This window comes from Oxyura jamaicensis, chromosome Z (assembly GCF_011077185.1).
Source record: "Oxyura jamaicensis isolate SHBP4307 breed ruddy duck chromosome Z, BPBGC_Ojam_1.0, whole genome shotgun sequence".
In the NCBI taxonomy this organism is placed as follows: Eukaryota; Metazoa; Chordata; class Aves; order Anseriformes; family Anatidae; genus Oxyura; species Oxyura jamaicensis.
Window position 1 is genome coordinate 24,407,336 of NC_048926.1, and position 19,298 is coordinate 24,426,633.

The following is a 19,298-nucleotide window of genomic DNA, read 5'->3' on the forward strand; positions in this document are numbered from 1 at the left end:
CAAGCTGTTAAAGGCATTTGGTATTCTCCAGTGTAGTAATTTGCTGGAAGGGAGGCAACAGCTGCATCCCTGCCGCTGTCCTAGTCGCTGGAGCACGCTCCCTGTACAAGATGTAGGAAGGAACGACTTCTTAGTCATTAGATGTTGTTTTCCTCCTGTATTCGTTTCCATTTAAAATAAACAAATGATACATCCAAGCAGAATAAACCTAAGCTTGCAGCTGCTGTCTACATTTTCAGGGAAGTGGTAATGTGTTTCAAAAACCTGCCAAGAGTCTAAATGATAGTATGGTGTTTTGGGTTTCTATATTCTTGAAACTGCTAAGCAGATAGGATTATTTAGCTTTTTAAATTCACGTAATGAAAAACATTTATTTAAAATCAGTACTGTTTGTAGACTTGTCATTTAGGTGTAACTCATTGCAAATACTGAGAAGGGTTGTAGAATAATAAACTTCATATTTTCTCCAGAATTAAACTGAGCATTTCTGGATACAAACACTTGACTTAAAACAAAACTAAACAAACAAAAACCAGAAGACCCCTCCATTTCATAAACTCACTACTGCTGCTGTTCTGGTGCAGTGGTGTTCTTATGCAGCAGTTCCCTAATGAACAGTATAAACCCTTATCTGTCTTATCTGTAGAGGGAGTGGTAATAACCCTAAATACTGAAGGGCTATAAAAATTACTTGGAGAAGGAATGTGAAGTTGTTTGTATGATGACTTTGGGTAGTATCTTGGCATGCTGAGATGAAGAAGACAAAATTTGCTGGCACATACTCTGAAGACTCTTTAGATGGTACACACTGGGGCATGGCAACGTAGAGTTCCTTTGCAGAACATCTTTTAACAGATGGACAAAAGCAGGAATGTGGGTGTGTTACTGGTAGGCTCTCTGCTTGTAAGCGTGAGTGAGCAGACCCAGCACCAGCTCTGAGGTCTGCAGTTACGTACTGGACATTTGCTAACGTTCAGAGCAGAGGTCCTCTTCAAAAGCAATCTTGAATCAGCATCTAAACGCTGTTTCCCCTGGATTTCAGGCTGCTTTGAGACCAGCACGTGCTAGACTCTTAATGCTGCAGTTATAAAAAAAAAAAAATACTCTTCTGATACTCTACTAAGGTCTTAAAATTGAGCCCTCTAGCAGCAAGTTGCAAATGACTGATTATTCATGTACCTGGCTGCACAAGGGTCTGTGTATGATATTCCGTGTTTAATGATACTGCTGTCTAGCACAAGCTTGTGTGGTGAACTTGCAGTGCCTGGCTGGTGGAGAGTTTACTTATTCCAGTGGTCAGAACAAAGAAAACGTGGGACTGTGGAGCAATACTGGCTTGCCTAACCAGCAGTAGCTTTCTCAGTCATTCGTGTTGTAGCGAAGAATTCACTGTTCTGCCAGCATAGTTCAGCCTGCTTAGCTCACTGTGTGGCATCCAGCATGCAAGGTAATTATGCAGCGTATGCAGTGGATTCTGAGCTCTAGGTAACTGGTCTCTGAAGCTGTATGGCAGCTAATTACTTGTTCTGAGAAACTTAAAGCTTCAGAACAGTTTATAGGGTGCAGTAGTTGAGGAGCCACTCTTCTTAGTGCTGTATCTCACGTATCTACTATGGGTGTTCCTCTTGTCTTATAGGAAAAGGTAAATGAATCAAGCCTGAGGCATAGACCAGGTGCTCTGGTGTAGGATGTCCACTCTTGTTCCTCTGCCTGACACGCTCTCTCACTGTCTTCTAGTTTGTCCTCCGTCAACATGTTCTGTGCTAGTTCGTGCTGTGTCTCTTTTGTATTGCCAGAATCGAGAAATAAAAATATTGCCAGTATTGTACAACGGCATCTTTGAGCAGGGAGTTAACTGTTTCTTCAGGATTTTTAATACAATCAAGTAAACACACGTTCTGAGTATATTGGTAGGCCAGATTAATGTATATATTGACCAGTTAAATTACCTTATTTTACCAGTCATTGGTACTGCTTTTACCTTAGTTGATGGCAGGGGAATTGGAGGTTAGTATTTGTAGGCTATGATGCTGTCACTGCTGAGGCTGGAGTGAAATGCAGTTGATGCTGGAAGCAGTATGGAAGCTGCACAGTCATGAATTCTGGTAGAGAGTTTGCTGTTCTGTAAAACTTAATCTCTGGGATTATTTCCCAGTTTATCGATGAATAGTTTCTCTGCAGATACTTTCCTTTTTGTCCTCTTGTGTTGTGGACAGGAATCCAAATTCATTTAACTGTCTTTTCCCTTAGCTCTCGCTGAATGATGCGGAATTACAAGGTAAAAGTTTCTTTAGATCTGCTTGTCTCTGTCATGTCACGTTAATCAAGGTGTCTTTATAAAGACTTCAGCTTCACTTTTGTTGGACTATATTTAGTATGTTGTCTTTGCAGAGATGGTTATGGTACGTGTCAGTTTGAGATGGCAGAATTACAATACTAGAGTTCTGAAGCTGGCTAGAGAATACTGTGGAAGATGAATATTTTAAGATGTACCTATTTGCATTATGGTTGCCTGGAAATCAGTATTTTATTTTTATTTTTGACCATTAGGGGAAAATGGCTGTTACTGGTTGATCTACTCTTGGCTCGTACCCTTGTTGAAGTATGGAGGGTTGGTCAAACGCATTTACTTAAGGCACTCCTTAAGGCAAAGTCCCGTTTTGAAGGGAGGGTACTACGGCATATAGAGGAACTACAATTATGAACTCTAGGATGTAATAACTTTTACAAAGCCAGTCTGAAGCCTTAGAATCTGAAAGTATGTATTAACTGAGGACATGGGAAACTTGCTGTGGAAACTGGGTTTTGTTTGCTACCTGTTGACTTCTTGCTCTTTTTAGGTGTTTCCAAACCAAACTCTTGTCCTTTAAGTTTTCCATTTCCTTTCTCTAGCTGGGTGACAAGCACTATAAAGCCATTAGAAGCTGGAAGCATTGTTAACCATTGAATTTGACCTCACTTGAGTTCTTCAGCCTTCTTCACTCCCACGCAGATAGCTCTTCCAAAACCTCACCTTAGCAACAGTTCCATCAGCTGTACTCCTCCTGACACAGAAATACTGCAAATAAAAGAGCAGAAGGTGCGACTTCCTGGTGGTATTTCAGTGTTACTGCAATTCCTGGTCATCTTGCCATCTCAAGTGCAAAATGAGATGCTCATTGTGGGAAAGCAGTGGCAGCAAGGTAGTCTGTGGTGTCTCCTGTAGCAGTGTGTAGAGTGTAGCAGAAACAGGTCAACATCACTTGCTATAGGAAACACCCACAAAACTTGATCGTCTGTAAAAATTGGTAAGGTATAAATACAGATGGATAGTATGTAAATCAGCTTGAAATGGTTAATAAACTACTTTGTGAGGCAGTAAGGCATGGAGACCTCTACCTGCTTAAGTTATCCTCTGTCACAGTAGTTTTATGAGCATTAAATTAGCATGAGAAATCTAAAGCAGCTCTTTTGGCTTGTCAAAACATAACCGAGTATCCTGAATGCCATGGGGGATGACCTCCATATTGATTCAGTAAAGGTATTTGTAATAACTTAAGGTTTTTTTGAACATTTGATCTGTTTCAATATTGCCGTGCATTATAGATCGTATTGACTAGCTCTTTGGGTGAAGTCCTAGTTCTGCTGAAAAACATGTACATCCTTCTCATTCATCATGCTGAGATTATTTTTAATCTCAGTGTCTCCAAGCAAACATCAGACGAATGTTTTCTTTGTGTTCTTGCACAGTCTCCCTCCCAGCCATAACTCTCATAATTTTGCAGGGCTCATGGCTGGATGTCAGGCTGGTACTTGAGGAAATACATGGTCTTGGAGCCATAGAGACTGTTACAGACTGAAGTACTGTAGCAGGCCGTCACTTCTAACTAGGGGCAACAATGACACCCTAAGTGGCATAAGACTGTTTATGCTTGCTAACTAATATCATAAGCTGAAATCAGGTACCTTGTTCATGGAAATTTTGTTGCAAAACATTTTCTCTTTGTGATTGTCTCTTAAGACTGTAATTTGATGTAAAGCTCGTAGCTGATCACTCTTTAAATCACAGCCTTCCAAGTCTATGCCTATACATTAGTGTACTAGAAAGAGAAGACACGATCTAGCGAGGCAGAACTGATTTACTGCTAGTTTCTCATTAGTGTAGGTGCTTGGAACATGATTTTAGCTAAGACCATGATTTTCTAGTGTATTCCAGATCAGTGACCATCTAAACAGTGCAAATACTATGTGCAGATTAGAAACCTAGCTTTTCCATTTGTTTAGATATTTTTAATTTTGAAGTTGCTAAGGCCTAAAGTAAGCATCAAGGGATGGTCGCTCTTAGAGTAAAGAAGCTCTAAGAGGCAAGGGTGTGAGCGTGGTGTAGACTTATCCACTGAGACTAGGGCTATGCCTGCAACTCATGTCACTATAGGCATGTATTTTTGCAGATATTCAGTGTGCTTGGGTTTTAACAATGTGCATTTTGTATCTGAGACCACCCTGCACTCTCTCAAGAGAAAAATATCAGGTTTCCCTGTGTGTGGTTATAGTTTTAGTAGCAGGAAACTGTAACAATGAACAAAGAAACTATCTTGTATTACTTGCTAATAAGTAAAAATAAGATAACTTGGTCCATCCTCTTCTTTTCTTTTTTTTTCTTCCTAAGATAACATGTTAGGTTGAAATGTATATTTAAAGGCCATACTTACACGGAAGACATCTGTAGAAGGTTCTGCAAGAGCATGGGTTTCATGCTGGTCTCACTGCAAACCTGTTTGAAATGTGTCCAGACATGAATGACGTGCAATAGGTACGGGAGCATCGCACCAGTAAATATAAAATTTTAGACCTAATTGTGAACAGAGGTTTCTTTTCTTGATTCTGTTGTGAGTATCTTGACTTTTACTTTTCCCAAGACTGGGCAGTTCAGGATTATTAGCATTCAGGAAAATTAGCATTATGTTCAAGATAAGTTAGAGGGGAAAGGGTGCTGGAGGGAGCTGTGATTTTTATGCCACATGCGGTCCTGCATATGCACTGTTGCATCTACACAGTGTCCTGGTGGTAGCATTGTGTCATCTGCTCCGTTCTGCAAAGTAATGGAGCAATGTTGGAATATAGTATTGATTTTTCTGGAACTGCCTCACAAATGTGCTTCTGGCAAGACACTGCATTCTGACACATTTTTCTGGTGGCAGGTAGTGGTGAATGCCAGTCATCATTAAAAAAAATTTAGTCTAGGCAGACACTGTTTAAGCATTCAATAGATCATGCTGGAATGCCAGATACAAGCATATATTGACATTTCCAGTATCTTGTCATGATTTTTTTTTTTTTTCCCAGCTACAGGAACCAAATGAGCTAACTTAAGAAATGAGTGTGACTGGTTTTGAGTAATATCTTTACTGAACAAGGAAGGAAGAGTTTGAAATAGGTAGTTCCTCTCAGGTTCTTCTTATTCCTCCATGTACTTGCAAACAATTCACATGCCTTGCTTTGTCCATGAGGCTGTATTCTATGTCAATATCTTGATCATTAAGTTTTCACTGAGCTAGCCATCAAAAAGAGGGAACAACAGAAGATGGGGACTGCTTTTTCTTGTTGCCTCTACTGTGACGCAAATGCTTGACTATGCAGTGTGCCAGGTGACCATTTTAACTGAGCTGCTACACAGCTGTAAAAATACAGGAGTTGGCTCAAGCACCATGTAATTGCAGGTGGATTAGGCCTACCTTTTTCTACAGCAGTATCTGTTTACCCTAGCAGGAAGCATTGAAATGCCCTAGTGTGCTCCTCAGTTTTGAAGCTGAAGTCTGGAAGGTTTTTTTTTGAGGCTGTCCACCAGTCTGAGTCTCTCAGCATGTTGAGCAGTGGCATTTTTCTTCCTTTCATGGTGTCTTTTTTAGTAAAAGAAATAGCATAATACAGTCAAGGTTTTAGAATTTTAAAAATGTTTTAAAGTTACTTGTTCTGTAAGCAGTATGTTATAGTCTTGAACCCATAGTTAATCTTGGAGCTATTCTTGTAGCAGGATATATAAGGAGTTCTTCCTTGAGTTTTGAAAACTGAAGAATGACATTTAAATGGTCAACACTTAACAGTAAAGTGTTGGTGAAATAAATCATCTTTGACATGTGTTCTCACAATTCCTATTTCTTGTGCTTGTTCATTTCCAACAGTCTGCTAGCCCTGGCTTGACAGTACAAAAATATAAAAGAATGTTCTGCACTATACTGGTGAAACCAGTATATGTGTTTTCTCCAAAACGTGATTCACTGTGGACTATGTTGCCTTGTGGGGTGATCTTAGGGTACAAAGTATTTTCTATGCCAACAAAAATAAGCGTATGTATTCTATGTAGCTTTGTTATCAAATTATTGCATACCATAACTGGGGCTCTAAGCAGCTACTTGGCCAATTGACTTTGAAACTGCTTCTGCACCAGCTGTATTTTCCATTGACTTTGTGTGAGTATAAGCGACAGATAATCTGCAATTAGACAGGAACAATTTCTTCTCATTTAAATTATTTTCACATTCTGAATACTGTTTTCCAAATGCTTTGTCAGCATCCCAGTATATGTTTATTCCATGCCAATATTTGTTCTTGTTCTTCTGCAAAACAGAAATTTCCTTCCTTCATAAATCTGTGTCTGATTTAGCAATCTTGCTGCTCAGACGTCCAGAACTCTGCATCTCAACATTGGCAGGAATTGGGTTTCTACCATGAAATGACTGGCAGTCCTTGGAAAGAGGTGTTGTCTTTTTGAACTTCTTGTCTTGTGCAAGAAATATCTCTAACCAGAATGGCACAATAGCAGTTTATCTTAACTGAAACTTCACTGTCTTGGTGACCTGCTTATGTCACCTGACATCTTAATGAAGTCAAGTTAAAAAATAAAATGGAATTGTGGCTTCAGGTACCATTGAACTAATATACTTGTACGCCAGAGGTTTGGGGAGTTAGTGGTCATGATAAAGAGTCGGACAATGCAGATTAAATATTGATTAAAATCAATACTTGAAGCTTTAACAGGGAAATACAAAAGTTTGTTCTAAATAATCTAGTCATATACGATGTTTGCTTTTGTAAAAAAGTGTTCATCTTCATTTGCTTGTAAACACTGAGATTTTTTTTGCAGTCAAGTATGGTACTGAACTGCACTTAGTTATAGCATACTTATAGCATTCTTATTTATAGAATTCTGTTTACCATGTGAAGTAGTTCTGTTGCATAGTATGTACACCGTTTCTAAACACAAAACCTGTTAGAGATCAAGGAATACCTGTTTCTGCAACATGGACTTGTATTTTCTGCTTCAGTTAAGCCTCTTTTGGATGTAAACATACGAACACTGTGTGCTTCAGTTGGGTAAGACTATACTGTGTTTTACATATGTGAGTAAAATGTTTTTAAATACAGCGTCTTTAAAAGTGACTTTGCAATGGCAAGCATTCTGTAAGTAAATAATCATAGAATCACAGAACGGTATGGGTTGGAAGGGACCTTGAAGACAATCCAGTTCCACCCCCCCTTCCCTGGGCAGGGACACCTCCCACCAGAGCAGGTTGCCCAAAGCCCCATCCAGCCTGGCCTTGAGCACCTCCAGGGATGGGACGTCCACAGTTACTCTGGGCAGCCTGTGCCAGTGCCTCACCACCCTCTGAGTGAAGAATTTCTTCCTTATGTCTAAGCTAAATCTATCCTGTTTTTGTTTAAACCCTCTATTCCTTGTCTTATCCGTATACTCCCTGACCTCGAGTCCCTCCCCAGCTTTCCTGCAGGCCCCCTTTAGGTACTGGAAGGCCACTGTAAGGTCTCCCCAGAGCCTTCTCTTCTCCAGGCTGAACAGCCCCAAATCCCTCAGCTTCTCTTCATAGAAGAAATAGTATAAAAATAATATAATCTAGTAAACCTACTTGTTTCTGACCACTGTTCATTTCAAGGATATGGAAACAGTAAGACTTCTTATTCCTAGTGTTAAGTATCTATTCTAACATTTATGCAAAGGAGTGAGGGAAGGAAGCTTTTCTACTTGGTTCATACATGAGTTTTGAGTGGGTTGAACCCTACCAGTTGATTTGGGTACCATATGTACTCCTGTTCATACAAAGAGGTAATACTGAGATAACTAACTAACGCTGGTTCCTGGTCTTTGATTAGATGTTTCCTCACTATAATGGCATGAATTTATTGCTTGAATATTTTTTAAATGATTAAATACAGGCTTTAACATAGGTAATTCTAATTTCTAGGAAAGCAGAGAAAAATAGAAAATTCTAGTTTTATCAGGTCCACAGAAACTTGGAGGGAAAAAAAAAAAACTTCTGTGCAGACTGCTGTGTATTTTGTTTCTCAATTTGTCAAAATGCTGAGCAGTTTCCTGAGACTGGATTCTGTCTGGTAATTGCACTTCCAAGAAGTAAAGTAACTTCCACGTGGATAAATACCTGATACCTACCTGCTAACCTAGTAAGAACAACAGTCATTGTTAGGTGCCTTTCTGATGTCTAAATTACATTTTAAAGTGTTGTTTGCAAACCAGTTGATATTCAGGTTCCACTATAACTGACATGTGACTCTGCTTTTACCAGTGCAACCAAAGCTAGGACATGAGCAGCCAGTGAAGAGATGCTTCTTTATTCAAAAAGCAATACCCATGGGTAGTACTGATGGGTTGTGCTTCCAGCACCGTCCCCTTCCCTGTGAGGGGAGACAGCCTAGTGCTGACATGGCTCTTCCTCTGCTGCAGTCAGGGTCCATCCCCATGGCACAGCATTTGGCACGATGTCCTGGGAGTGCCTTGCGTGATTTCTCTTACAAACTGCTCCAGAGGGATGAGGCTGGGGGTCCTGTGTTAGGATGAGTTTCAGAACCCATTTCACATGTGTGTGTTGTGAACAATCAAGGGAACGGAGATCTGTCACTTCCAGTTATGGCTCAATATAGATGCAACGACTGCTTCCTAAATTCAATAGTGCTTACTAGGCTGTAAGTTATTAAAAGGGAGGGACTTGCTGGCATGGTAATGGCATACTCAGAGTGAATTAAAGAGGCTTTATAGTTCCTGCAGTGCTCAGTGGGATGATACAAATTGATTTGTTACTTATGAATATAAAATTAATTTGTTTACCTTTCTGGGAGTCTAATTCAGTTCCTTGACACAAATGAAATAATCCAATTCTCATCTTGTGATGTGGACCAATGGTTCTTTTTGAAGCAGCATACAGCTGCAGCAATCTGGAAGGAACTGCAGTTGGTGGTGGTAGTGACAAAACATGTTTTTCCAGCCTGGTTCATTCTACTCACTCCATATGTAAGTTCTGATACTTCTGCTGTGCTGGTGGAAGTGTGTCTTCAGCATTAAGGCATCTGCAGTCAAGGCTGCACTACTGATTTACTTCAAGGCATTTATTTCTAAGGGTTACACGTAAAAGCTCTCAAAACTGATTGTTAACGGGCAATTTCTTAATGTTCTAGTAAGGGCTTTGTCGGGTTTAAGCTGGAAATAAAAGGAATGACAAGTGCCAAGGCCACTAGAATAAAAAGTATTTTCTCATGTGGAAGGCAGAAATTAGTAACTTAGAGATGAAGAAGGTGAAATGGATTTGGTTGATGGGGTGAGAAGTGGTAAGAAGATGTGGTTATTTCTGTATGGAGATGTACAAGGAAGCAAATGAAAATTTAAAGCCAATAAAGAGGGTAATGAAAGAGCAGTGCTAAGAAATCTTACAAAGAGGGTGCCAGGTGAGGAAGTCTTATTTTGCTACAGAAACTTATTAGAGACAAATTCCAAGTGTCTCATACTAAACAGGGAAGATGCCTATTCCTTCTTTTATTTTTTCCTCGTGAACAAGTTGCCAAGAGATCTATTCTTTAGAACCGCAAAATTATGACTAGTATTGAGTGTTTTTTCTCAAAGATGATCTGAAAGAATTAGTTAAGTTTAACCTCACCTAAAAATACTTATTTTTAAATACTTGCTCTGTTTACTACGTACTTGCTGATTATCTCAGTCAAAGCACTTAATGAAGTGACTGTATGATCCTGTCTTCCTTCTATTCCTTTTAGGTTCCAGAGCCCACACCTCTCTCTATTGACAAATACACCATCTCTGTCCCTGTTGCCACATACTGATGAAAAACAGCAATGAGATGGTCTGGCATAGGCTATGACAAGACTTGATGAAGGGCACAAAACCACATTGAATGTCAAATTAGAAAATATTGAATTCAGAGGAACTTACATAGTGCGTGGTAAGTTCTTGGTATGGATTTTTCCATTAACACTTTGGCATGTCTGCCTGTCCACAGAACTTGAGCAGCACATGTTAGCTAGGGGCATTAGAGAACAAGCTTTTCTTCCGGTTTGGACCTTTAAAATATCAGAATTATAGAAGTGATAGTAAGTTTGAATTTTATCTATCTATATATTTAATCAGGTTAACAGTACACTGTACATATCTTCCAGGTACCTTTTTACATTTTTTAACCTCTTCAGCCTATGGAGCAAGCAGCTCCATATTCACTGATTCTTTACCAAAAATCCAGCAGAATTTTCTTGCTTTTTTCCTTGATCTAGAATGCAAACCTTAATTTTATGTGTTCACAATGCAGAAGTTTATATCTTCAATGTAGTTCAGTGTGTCCTGTTTTGATCAGGACATGACGGCTTGTTGCCTCTGCTTGTTAGACCTCAGCAGAAGTGTCTTTACCATCTTGGGATCCCCAGAAAGTAGCAGTGCTAGACTACAAGTCATTTTGTGCAGTTAGGAGACAGACTTCTAGCTGAGGCTCATCATGAGGAGGACAGAAAACTGACACTATATCTAGAGAGCAGGATGAAATGCTTGAGCTACAGGTGCCATAGTGACTTACATCTAAGTAAGCAAAATTTTATTGCATGCTCTGTTCTCTTCTTTCAGAAAATGCCCACATACATTCGTGTTCTGGTTTCTGCTTTCTCTGATTTGTGACAAAACAAACCATGAGTTTTTGCTGTTGATCTGGACATAGAGCATATCTGTTAAGGCCATCTGATTTCACTGTGTCAAGGATGAATTTGATCCATTGCTTGCTTGAAGGAAAATGAGTGGAGCACAAGAAATTGGAAGTATCTTCACACAGTGAAGTTACCAAAATAATTTATTCCATCAATCTCATGAGTTCTAAGTTAATATACTTCCCCACCTGACATCTTAGGTGCCTGAAGAGGGGATGATGAGGCAGAAGACAATTCTTTGTTTCTGAGTGCTTTTGCATCTTCTGTGCCTGTTGATGTGATGAGGGCTAAAGGTCTGAGGTCTGAGGGGTTTGTTCTTAATGTAAGATATTTCAGCAGAATCTTGCTGATGTGCTGTGCTCAAAGTATACTAACTGAAGTTAACAGATAACTTTGTTTTTAATTTTGCATGTCCTTTTAGTTTTTTTAAGAAATCTGAAGCAATGGATCAGTCCTTTCTGTGGAGCTCTTTGTGTGTAATAATTTTAAGGTATATATGTGTATAAATACTGATCAGTATGTGTCAAAATGAGTGTGATGTTAACATAATGAAAGGAGACAGAACAAAGAAGAGTATCAGAGACAGATGTTTCTGGAAAAGCTTTTTAAGGGGCTCTTGTTCCTGCTGTTTTTTGGAGGGTTTCATGGTCAGTGGAATGGAGTCTGCTCTATGCTTTGCACAGTTTTCTACTTTTTTATAGACTGTTCTCTGTCCTGCCAGAATAATTCTCAAATTTCAACCAGTTTTTATAAGGGGCATTGATGTTTCAAAGATAACAGATTCTGAGAATTTTATGAGAATAAAAACAGGGTCTTCCCGAACAGCAAGAAAGGTTTCAGGTGGAAGTTTCCTTTTGTTGGACACTGGAGGTCCAACTGTGAGATAGAATTCAGTGTTAGACAAATACTTTTAATTCTACTATTTTTACAGATACTTAAATATCTTGCTAAAGTAGAAGAACAGGGGTTGTCATCACCAGCAATTCCTTATTAAGTGAACAGAATGTGGCACTGAATGATAGGTTGTCTCTTCAGGATGAAACAAATGGTATAGGTGTGAATATGGTGAATATGAAGTCCTCTGTTGCATTTCCACTGGAATGGGTACCATGTTATTTCTCTTATATCTTTATTCTCTATTCTTATTCTGTCTTTTACAAACACACCTTCTTTCCTTTACTCAGACTGATTTTTCTGACAGTGACTCATAATTGGACACCTTATATTATCATGCAGTTGTGACCAAAACCAAATCCATAATTACCTATCTTCACTAGAAGTAATACCACTGCTCTGGAGTCTTTTCCTGTAAGATATTTTTCAAACAAACCCATCGTAGACTTACTTCCAGTAGTAAACAACTTTTAAAGTAACTTCCAGCATGTTGTGATTTCCCATTCAATGGACTAAAGATACTAAATCAATTTGAATTCTAAAACCATCTATGAATCAAAGTCTGTGTCACGGTTGTGCAATGTAGTTTGACTAAGAGGGGAGTCCAGCAATGCTTTTGCTTGTTTATGTACTTTTTAATATTAGAAACTGTTTCATCATTTCAGGAGGAGGTTTGCTATTATCTTTTAAAATTATTTGACATCCAAGGAATTTAGAAATTCCATTGTTTGAATAATTTAGTGTTTTCAGTCTGATTTGTAATTTCAAAGAATTGTAATTATTTCAAAGCATACTGCGTTTTGTACCATCTTCCAGACTTCCTTGTTCATATGTTAGAGTGAATGAGGAGAGAAGAGCATGGGAGTTAGCACATCATAGGCAAAGGGGGAGGGACAGGGTAGGACAAGAGTCCACAGGCTGGGTTTTGGACCTTTCTTGCCTAAAAATAGGCAATACCCTGCACCCTGCATCAGAATGTCTACTGTAGATTTTTAAAATTAATATTGCAAACATAGGCTATAACTTATGCTTGGAAAAGCAAGCAGTGTTATAACTGGCCAGAGCTGGTTAAGCCAGCAAGCCTTGCAGCTGTCTTGTCCCATATCAGCAAAACCTTGCTTTTTGTTCACCTGTGACAGAAGGTGAATTTCATAGAAATGAAAATATGAGCAGATAACTAAATCATTTGCTTCTGGTTTCCCATGTCTTATGTCTGTGAAGTACTGTACAGTATCTGACTTCAAGCTGAAGCACTTCAGTTGGCCGAAACTTCAGATCCTTGAAATTCTCACAATGTCGTGGTGTTTCTGGCCCAGGTAAAGGTATTGTTTCCTTAACCTTTTAGGTTTAATGACATGTTCTAGCCCATTTTTCTCCCCTCATCTCCTGACAAATTGCTGCTATTACTTGTGATGATATGCTAGCTCAGAAGTGGTCAAAGATCCAATACTGAAAGCTGATCATTAAATGGGAACAAAACAGTTTAGAAAATAGCTTGAAGGCACTTCTCTCTGCAGAATTATGTAGTCAGAAAGCATATTGTGTAAAGTAAGTCACTGAATACTACAAGTAAATAGGCATATATCATATTAACTTATGTCGGAATACAGAAAAATAAGCTTTTAAGAGCAACTTCCTAAACTTTGACTGTGAGTAAGCCTGGCTTAAACCCAAAACCTAACAGCAAAAGCAAGTTTAAGAATGTAAGTGTAAAACCAGATAAATAACTGGTGGTATAGAAGATTTTGATCTGTTTGCTAAATTGTAACTTTTTTCTTACTATTTCAAAACTCACTTTAAGATATAAAAGTTCTTATTACATGTATAAAATACAGAAAGCAAAATCTTAGTACTTACTCATTTCACAAGTATACTGAGTATGTTTTGAGTATTTTATAATCTTAATTCTTAATTCAAGATGTCAGTTGTCACAGTCATTTTCTGTCCAGAAAAATATTTTATTTTAGAGCAGTTTCCATACAACAAGAAGCCAATGTTACGTGATACTATCCCCATAAGCTACTGCACACAGTATTTATTAGACTTCAGGTATTCACACAGCAGTTTTAGAACTATGGAAAATTCTCTATTTTTCTCTTGCTCTATTGTGTTTACAGAGCCTGTTCATGCAGACTCATGAGAAACCATTGGTCATGTTTGGATGCCATTGTTGACAAATTAGTTTTGACTGTAGCTGCACTGTTAATCTCTTTTCTCATTTCTTTTCAGGGATCTCTTATGAAGCTGCTTAGAGTAACAAAAGCTTGTTGCAGTTTTATAAACAAGTCAGAGTTTTTTTTTTTTTTTTAAGACTGCAGCAGGCATTGGAAGAAAGCTGTAGTCTTGGTATGCTGTAATTTTGAAAAAGCAGGAAAGTCTTTGTCTTAACCTAAATCTGAGGATAACCAGCAAACATGTGAGAGATCTTGCAGAAGATTCACAATTTCTGATACAAAGAGAAATTAGCATGGATGACGAATAGTACAGAGGCCCAGAGCTCAGTGCAGAATTATCGTCTGCAAAAACATGTGTGATGCCTACCAAGAGAGCTTGCAGTCCTTAGGACTGCCAGAGCATGTGTTAGGCGTGCAGGCTGCCACGTGGCAGGTTCTTCTGTATGCATGGCTGCAATGCACTGAGTCAGTATGCTTTTTGTCCAAGCTTTGCTGTGGGTAGGGAACTCAGTGCATGGCTGTACTCCTCTGCTTTTGAGCACAGGGATGCTGTCATGTTTTCTTTGAACATTCAGAGCATTGTCTCCCTCAGAACCTCTGAAACTGAAATCTGAAGGGTGAGATCCTGCTCCATTTGTAACTTGCAGATGCGTTGAAAAGGAACTCCAGGCATGTATTGTTGGACTCATCTTGAAAACAATTTTGTGTGTGGACTCTATCTTCCTCAAAAACAGGAATTCTTGATAATGCATGTTAGAACTGTATTTAACTTTTCAAGATCCATATCGGGGAAAATAGAAATGGCTGAGATGATGGACATAACCATTCATTCTCGTGGACTTTTTTACTTGGATACTTTAGAGACCTCTTAGCAGAGCTAAATAGAAGGACCCTGTCATACTGGACCTGTTTATTCTTTCCTTTTTATTTTAATGGTTGCAGAAGACAGTTTGGCTGGCAGATCTAAAGCTCCTGCTGTATTTCAACACTCTGGGGATCCCAGAGTAGGTTACATAAGTTTAAGGTCTGATAGGGGGTGGGAGTGGAGAATGAGAGTGTCAGGGGTAGAGTAGTAGGGGCAACAAAGCCATTTTGATTCAGGAAATTTCAACTAATTTAGTTATTGCCAGTATGAAGACAATTAAATAAACACAGAAGACACCTAATCTTTCCTGCAGATGCCTCCCTAGCCCCTTCCTGATGTCCCATCACCTCCTTGTCACAGATGTCACACAGCCCCTTCAGTGACAGAGCAAGAGATGGGGATCTAGTGCCAGGTGGCTCCATTTATTTTATTGCTGTTTCTTCCTTATGCTACTGCACTGGGAATTTAGCCCAGGATGAGATAGAGAGAGGTTGTTTGTTTGTTTTATACACACTGGAAAGGCAGGCAGGTAGGACATCAGCTAATGTTGTAGGAGTTCATACCTTTTTTTTCAGTGGCCTCATAGTTTTTAGAGTAGTTAAGAAAACAGAATACCAGGCTTGAGAAGATGTAGATACTGCAGCAGTGAGAATAACTCAGGAATTGTGTTCGTTCAACTGTTAGGACACAGGTTTGTCTCCTAAGCCTAACCAAGGACAGATCACATACCAACAACTGGATTTGTGTATCAGTGACAGGAAAAAAAAAGTGTGGTGCTACCTCCTTAAGTGGTGCTTATCATCCTTCTTTAGCCCTCACATTGCCAGTTAAGTCCAAGAGGACTCACCACTTACTTCCTTTTAGTCTGTTTGACTATTGTAATGTGCAGTGTAAGCAAATTAACAACAGCATATTGGCTATAATGTTTCTGCCATGCCTGAGTGAACACTTCTAATAGTCGATTAGTGTTACTATGGCAGTTTGCTAGTCTGTTTTCTTATTCAGGATATTTCTGGAAAAATGAATGACTTCTCATTGTAATTAGTGATGAGTTCTTGTCTTAGATCTTATTAGTGTCTTTAATGAGTACTGAATACCTCATGGTCATGAAAGAATGATAAGAGAAAGCTGAAAGAGAGGGAAGAGTAAGAAAGTTACAGTTTCGACAGGATTATTTTTACTTAAAGTTGTTTTTTATCTCTTGCAGCTCCATATTGGCAACAGTACATTTATGTATTTATGTATATATACACTTGCACACTGTGTGTGTCTGAGCTCTTAGCAAGGGGAGAAGGAAGCTGTTCTCCTGTTTAATACAACTAGTAGGACTTCTGCTGAGTTAATTTAAACTTTCATACTGGGTGAGCATCATGTCCTGTGAGGATAATGGAATAACAAAAAGCCTCAGATTAAAGATTGGTTAGATGAAGTTGTAAATATTGTATATGTTTTACATACTAACTTATGTTTGCATCTGAATGTTTTAGCAAATCTAAAATTGAAGTAGCTCTATAGTGTGTTACCAAACAAAAATACAAGTGATGTAATTGTACTGCAGCTTTGAAGGTCAATAGTGGCAAATTAGTGACTGATTCCATGACACTCTTTATCCTGTAGGCATGAGGTAACTTACATTTGTGTGAAGAAATAATCAGTATAAACATTTGTCATTAAGTGGCACAACTTATTCTAATTAATCTATCTTTAGGGACATCTGAAGTTCAGCATCCTTGTTGGAAAAAAACTCCTTATTACCCCAGTAATCTGGCAAAATCATGACTTATCTAATTGGTTTATGCTTTTTATGCAGTTTTTAGCAGTGTCTGCTACTAGACAGCTTGTCATTCAGCAAACCTGTAGCTTTAGTTAAAGCATGGAAAGAAAAGGCTATAACTAGTTTATCAGAAGCAATAATAATAAAGTGCAAGTAAGCTTAAATGCTGTTCTGTACCTAACTAATGTGTGTACTAGCCACACATGTCCATTGGAAAGTGCTGTGGTTTGTCTTTGAGAAGCACAGCTGAGCAATCAGCTGGAATTTGCAGACTGCTTAATGAAGCAAATTGAGGAGACTTAGTAAGGGCTACAGAAGTTTTTTTGTGCTGGTAGTGCAGGAGAACAGCAACTCGGGGTTGAACAATTGAACTTTTAATGACTCTCCTACCTGCTTTAGTAGTGTAGTTTTCGCCTACCTAGTACATACTGAAATCCTAACCTGTGGTCTTTTGAATGTCTCAGTTGTGTGATATCCTGTGCTGTGATAGAATTGAATAGCAGTTCTGGTCAAATGTGTATTCATTATCCACACATCTATGATTTAGGTTCAGTTCTTTTGTTCTTTTTTTTTTTTTTTTTTTTCCCTCTTTCTAGTTAATGTGGTTAGGGCCATCTCTTTCCAGTGTTAGTCTTCATCCAAATTCTGGATGGCTTCTAAGATTTTTTTATGGTCTCAGTGTTAAAGAACTGGTTGCATTATGGTAATATGCATTACATTGCATTTGGGATTTTGCATTACATATGCTTAACTGGGAGGTAAATGGAAGATATTTTCATCTAATTTTGAAGGCAAGTACAAAATTTTAAAATTAAGTAATTGTAGACATTCAAAGGAGCTATAAGAATTAGTTGAAAGATTATGTAAAACAAAAAGGCTATAAAAGTCATTTTGCATAACTTCTGTTTGTGCAAGGAATTGGGGCCAGGAAAACCGACAGGCAACCTCAAATAGCTGGGTGGTATAGGAGAACATTAATGATGCTGAGTGTATGAAGGACTAGCATGTGCATTGATACCCCTCGACTGTATACCTTCTTCTTTACCTCTCACTGAAACAATGCTGTCTTTGGTTTGTTCCATATTCCTTCTATAATTTCTTTGAACACCTAGCGTAGGAGAATACCACATCTTCTGGCAGATGGGCTTCAAGAAACCTTAACTTCACAGCTGAGGAATACAATTCTGCTACTGAAAGCAGCTGGCCCCAAGTGCTGTCACTGCCAAGAATTAGAAATGTTACTAGGAGTTCACATGTATTCATTTATAATGAGGCCAGATTGAAACCCTTGGACTGTGATTACCCCATGTCCTAATTTCTTCTCTTGCTTTTATTTTTGGCAGAAAAATGTATTAAGAGTTTGCCTCTTACTTAAACTGAAATTATGGCAGGGACAAAAGACATGTTTACTCATGCCCTAGAAACGGGAGAAAGCAAAATAAATAAATACGGCTATACCCAACTTCAAATTCTGGTAGTTCATATCTCTGGGAGTTGATGGAAACATTCCCTGAAGTATACAACAATCTATTTATCAACTGAGTGGATTCAAATTCAAAGTGACAACCATCTTAGTGATACTAAAATATTTATAGATTTCTATGCAATACTGTCTAGAATCAAAGAACAATTTCTGGTGCAATGGACCTTAAAGATCTCCCAGTTCCAACCCCTCTGCCATGGTCAGGGACACCTCCCACCAGACCAGGTTGCCCAAAGCCCCATCCAGCCTGGCCTTGAACACTTCCAGGGATGAGGCATCCACAGCTTCTCTGGGCAACATGTTCCAGTGCTTCATCACTCTCTGAGTAAATAATTTCTTCCTTATATCTAATTTAAATCTTGTCTCTCTTAGTTTAAAGTCACTACCCCTTGCCCTATCACTACACGCCCTTGTCAAAATCCTCTTTCTCACAATACTCCTTGAAGTATGGAAAGGCCACAGTGAGGTCTGCCTGGTGCCTTCACTTTTCTAGGCTGAACAATCCCAGCTCCCTCAGCCTGTCCTCACAGGAGAGGTGCTCCAGCCCTCTGATCTTCACAGCCCTCCTCTGGACCCATTCCAACAGCTCTGTCATGTCAGCCGGAACACTTCAGCTTGGTGTTGTCTGAAAACTTGCTGAGGATGTGCTCAGTCCCACTGTTTTATGTTGTTAGTAATGGGTTATATCAAATAGTATGGGTCACAAAATGAATCCCTGAGGGACATGACTCATCACCGATCTCCACTTGTACATTGAGCCTTTGACCACAATTGTCTGGCTGCAGCCATCCGCCTAGTTCCTTATCCACTGAATAGTGCTGCCTTCAGATCCTTCTTTCTTCAATTTAAAGAGAAGGATGTCATGAGTGACCATGTCGAAGGCATGGCAAAAGTCCGGGTAGCTGACATCACAGGCAGCCACCATATTGGTCAGGCACGATTTACCCTTGGTGAAGCCATGCTGGCTGTCTTGGATCAGCTCCTAGTCTTGCATGTGCCTGAACATTGCTTCCAGGAGGCTCTGTTGCATGTTCTTTCCAGGCACAGAGGTGAGGCAGGCAAGTCATTAGTACTGCAGCTCTTCCTTCTACCTGTTTTAAAACTAGGAGTGATATTTCCCTTTTT

At 39.1% G+C, this 19,298-nt stretch overlaps 1 protein-coding gene across 2 annotated transcripts in view; it reads left to right on the forward strand.

Annotated features, from left to right (window-relative positions):
- The first annotated feature begins 856 nt into the window (after nucleotides 1-856).
- The window catches only part of HOMER1 (homer scaffold protein 1), an 84,006-nt gene continuing 65,564 nt past the window's right edge, over nucleotides 857-19,298 (forward strand). The window contains exon 1 of one of the 2 annotated variants that reach the window (XM_035309781.1): nucleotides 857-873. In XM_035309781.1, the coding sequence (XP_035165672.1) occupies nucleotides 872-873 (2 nt within the window). In that variant the 5' untranslated portion in view covers nucleotides 857-871. Of the gene's footprint in view, nucleotides 874-3,484; nucleotides 3,493-19,298 lie in introns of those variants that run through there. The other variant, XM_035309780.1, reaches the window with a different exon arrangement.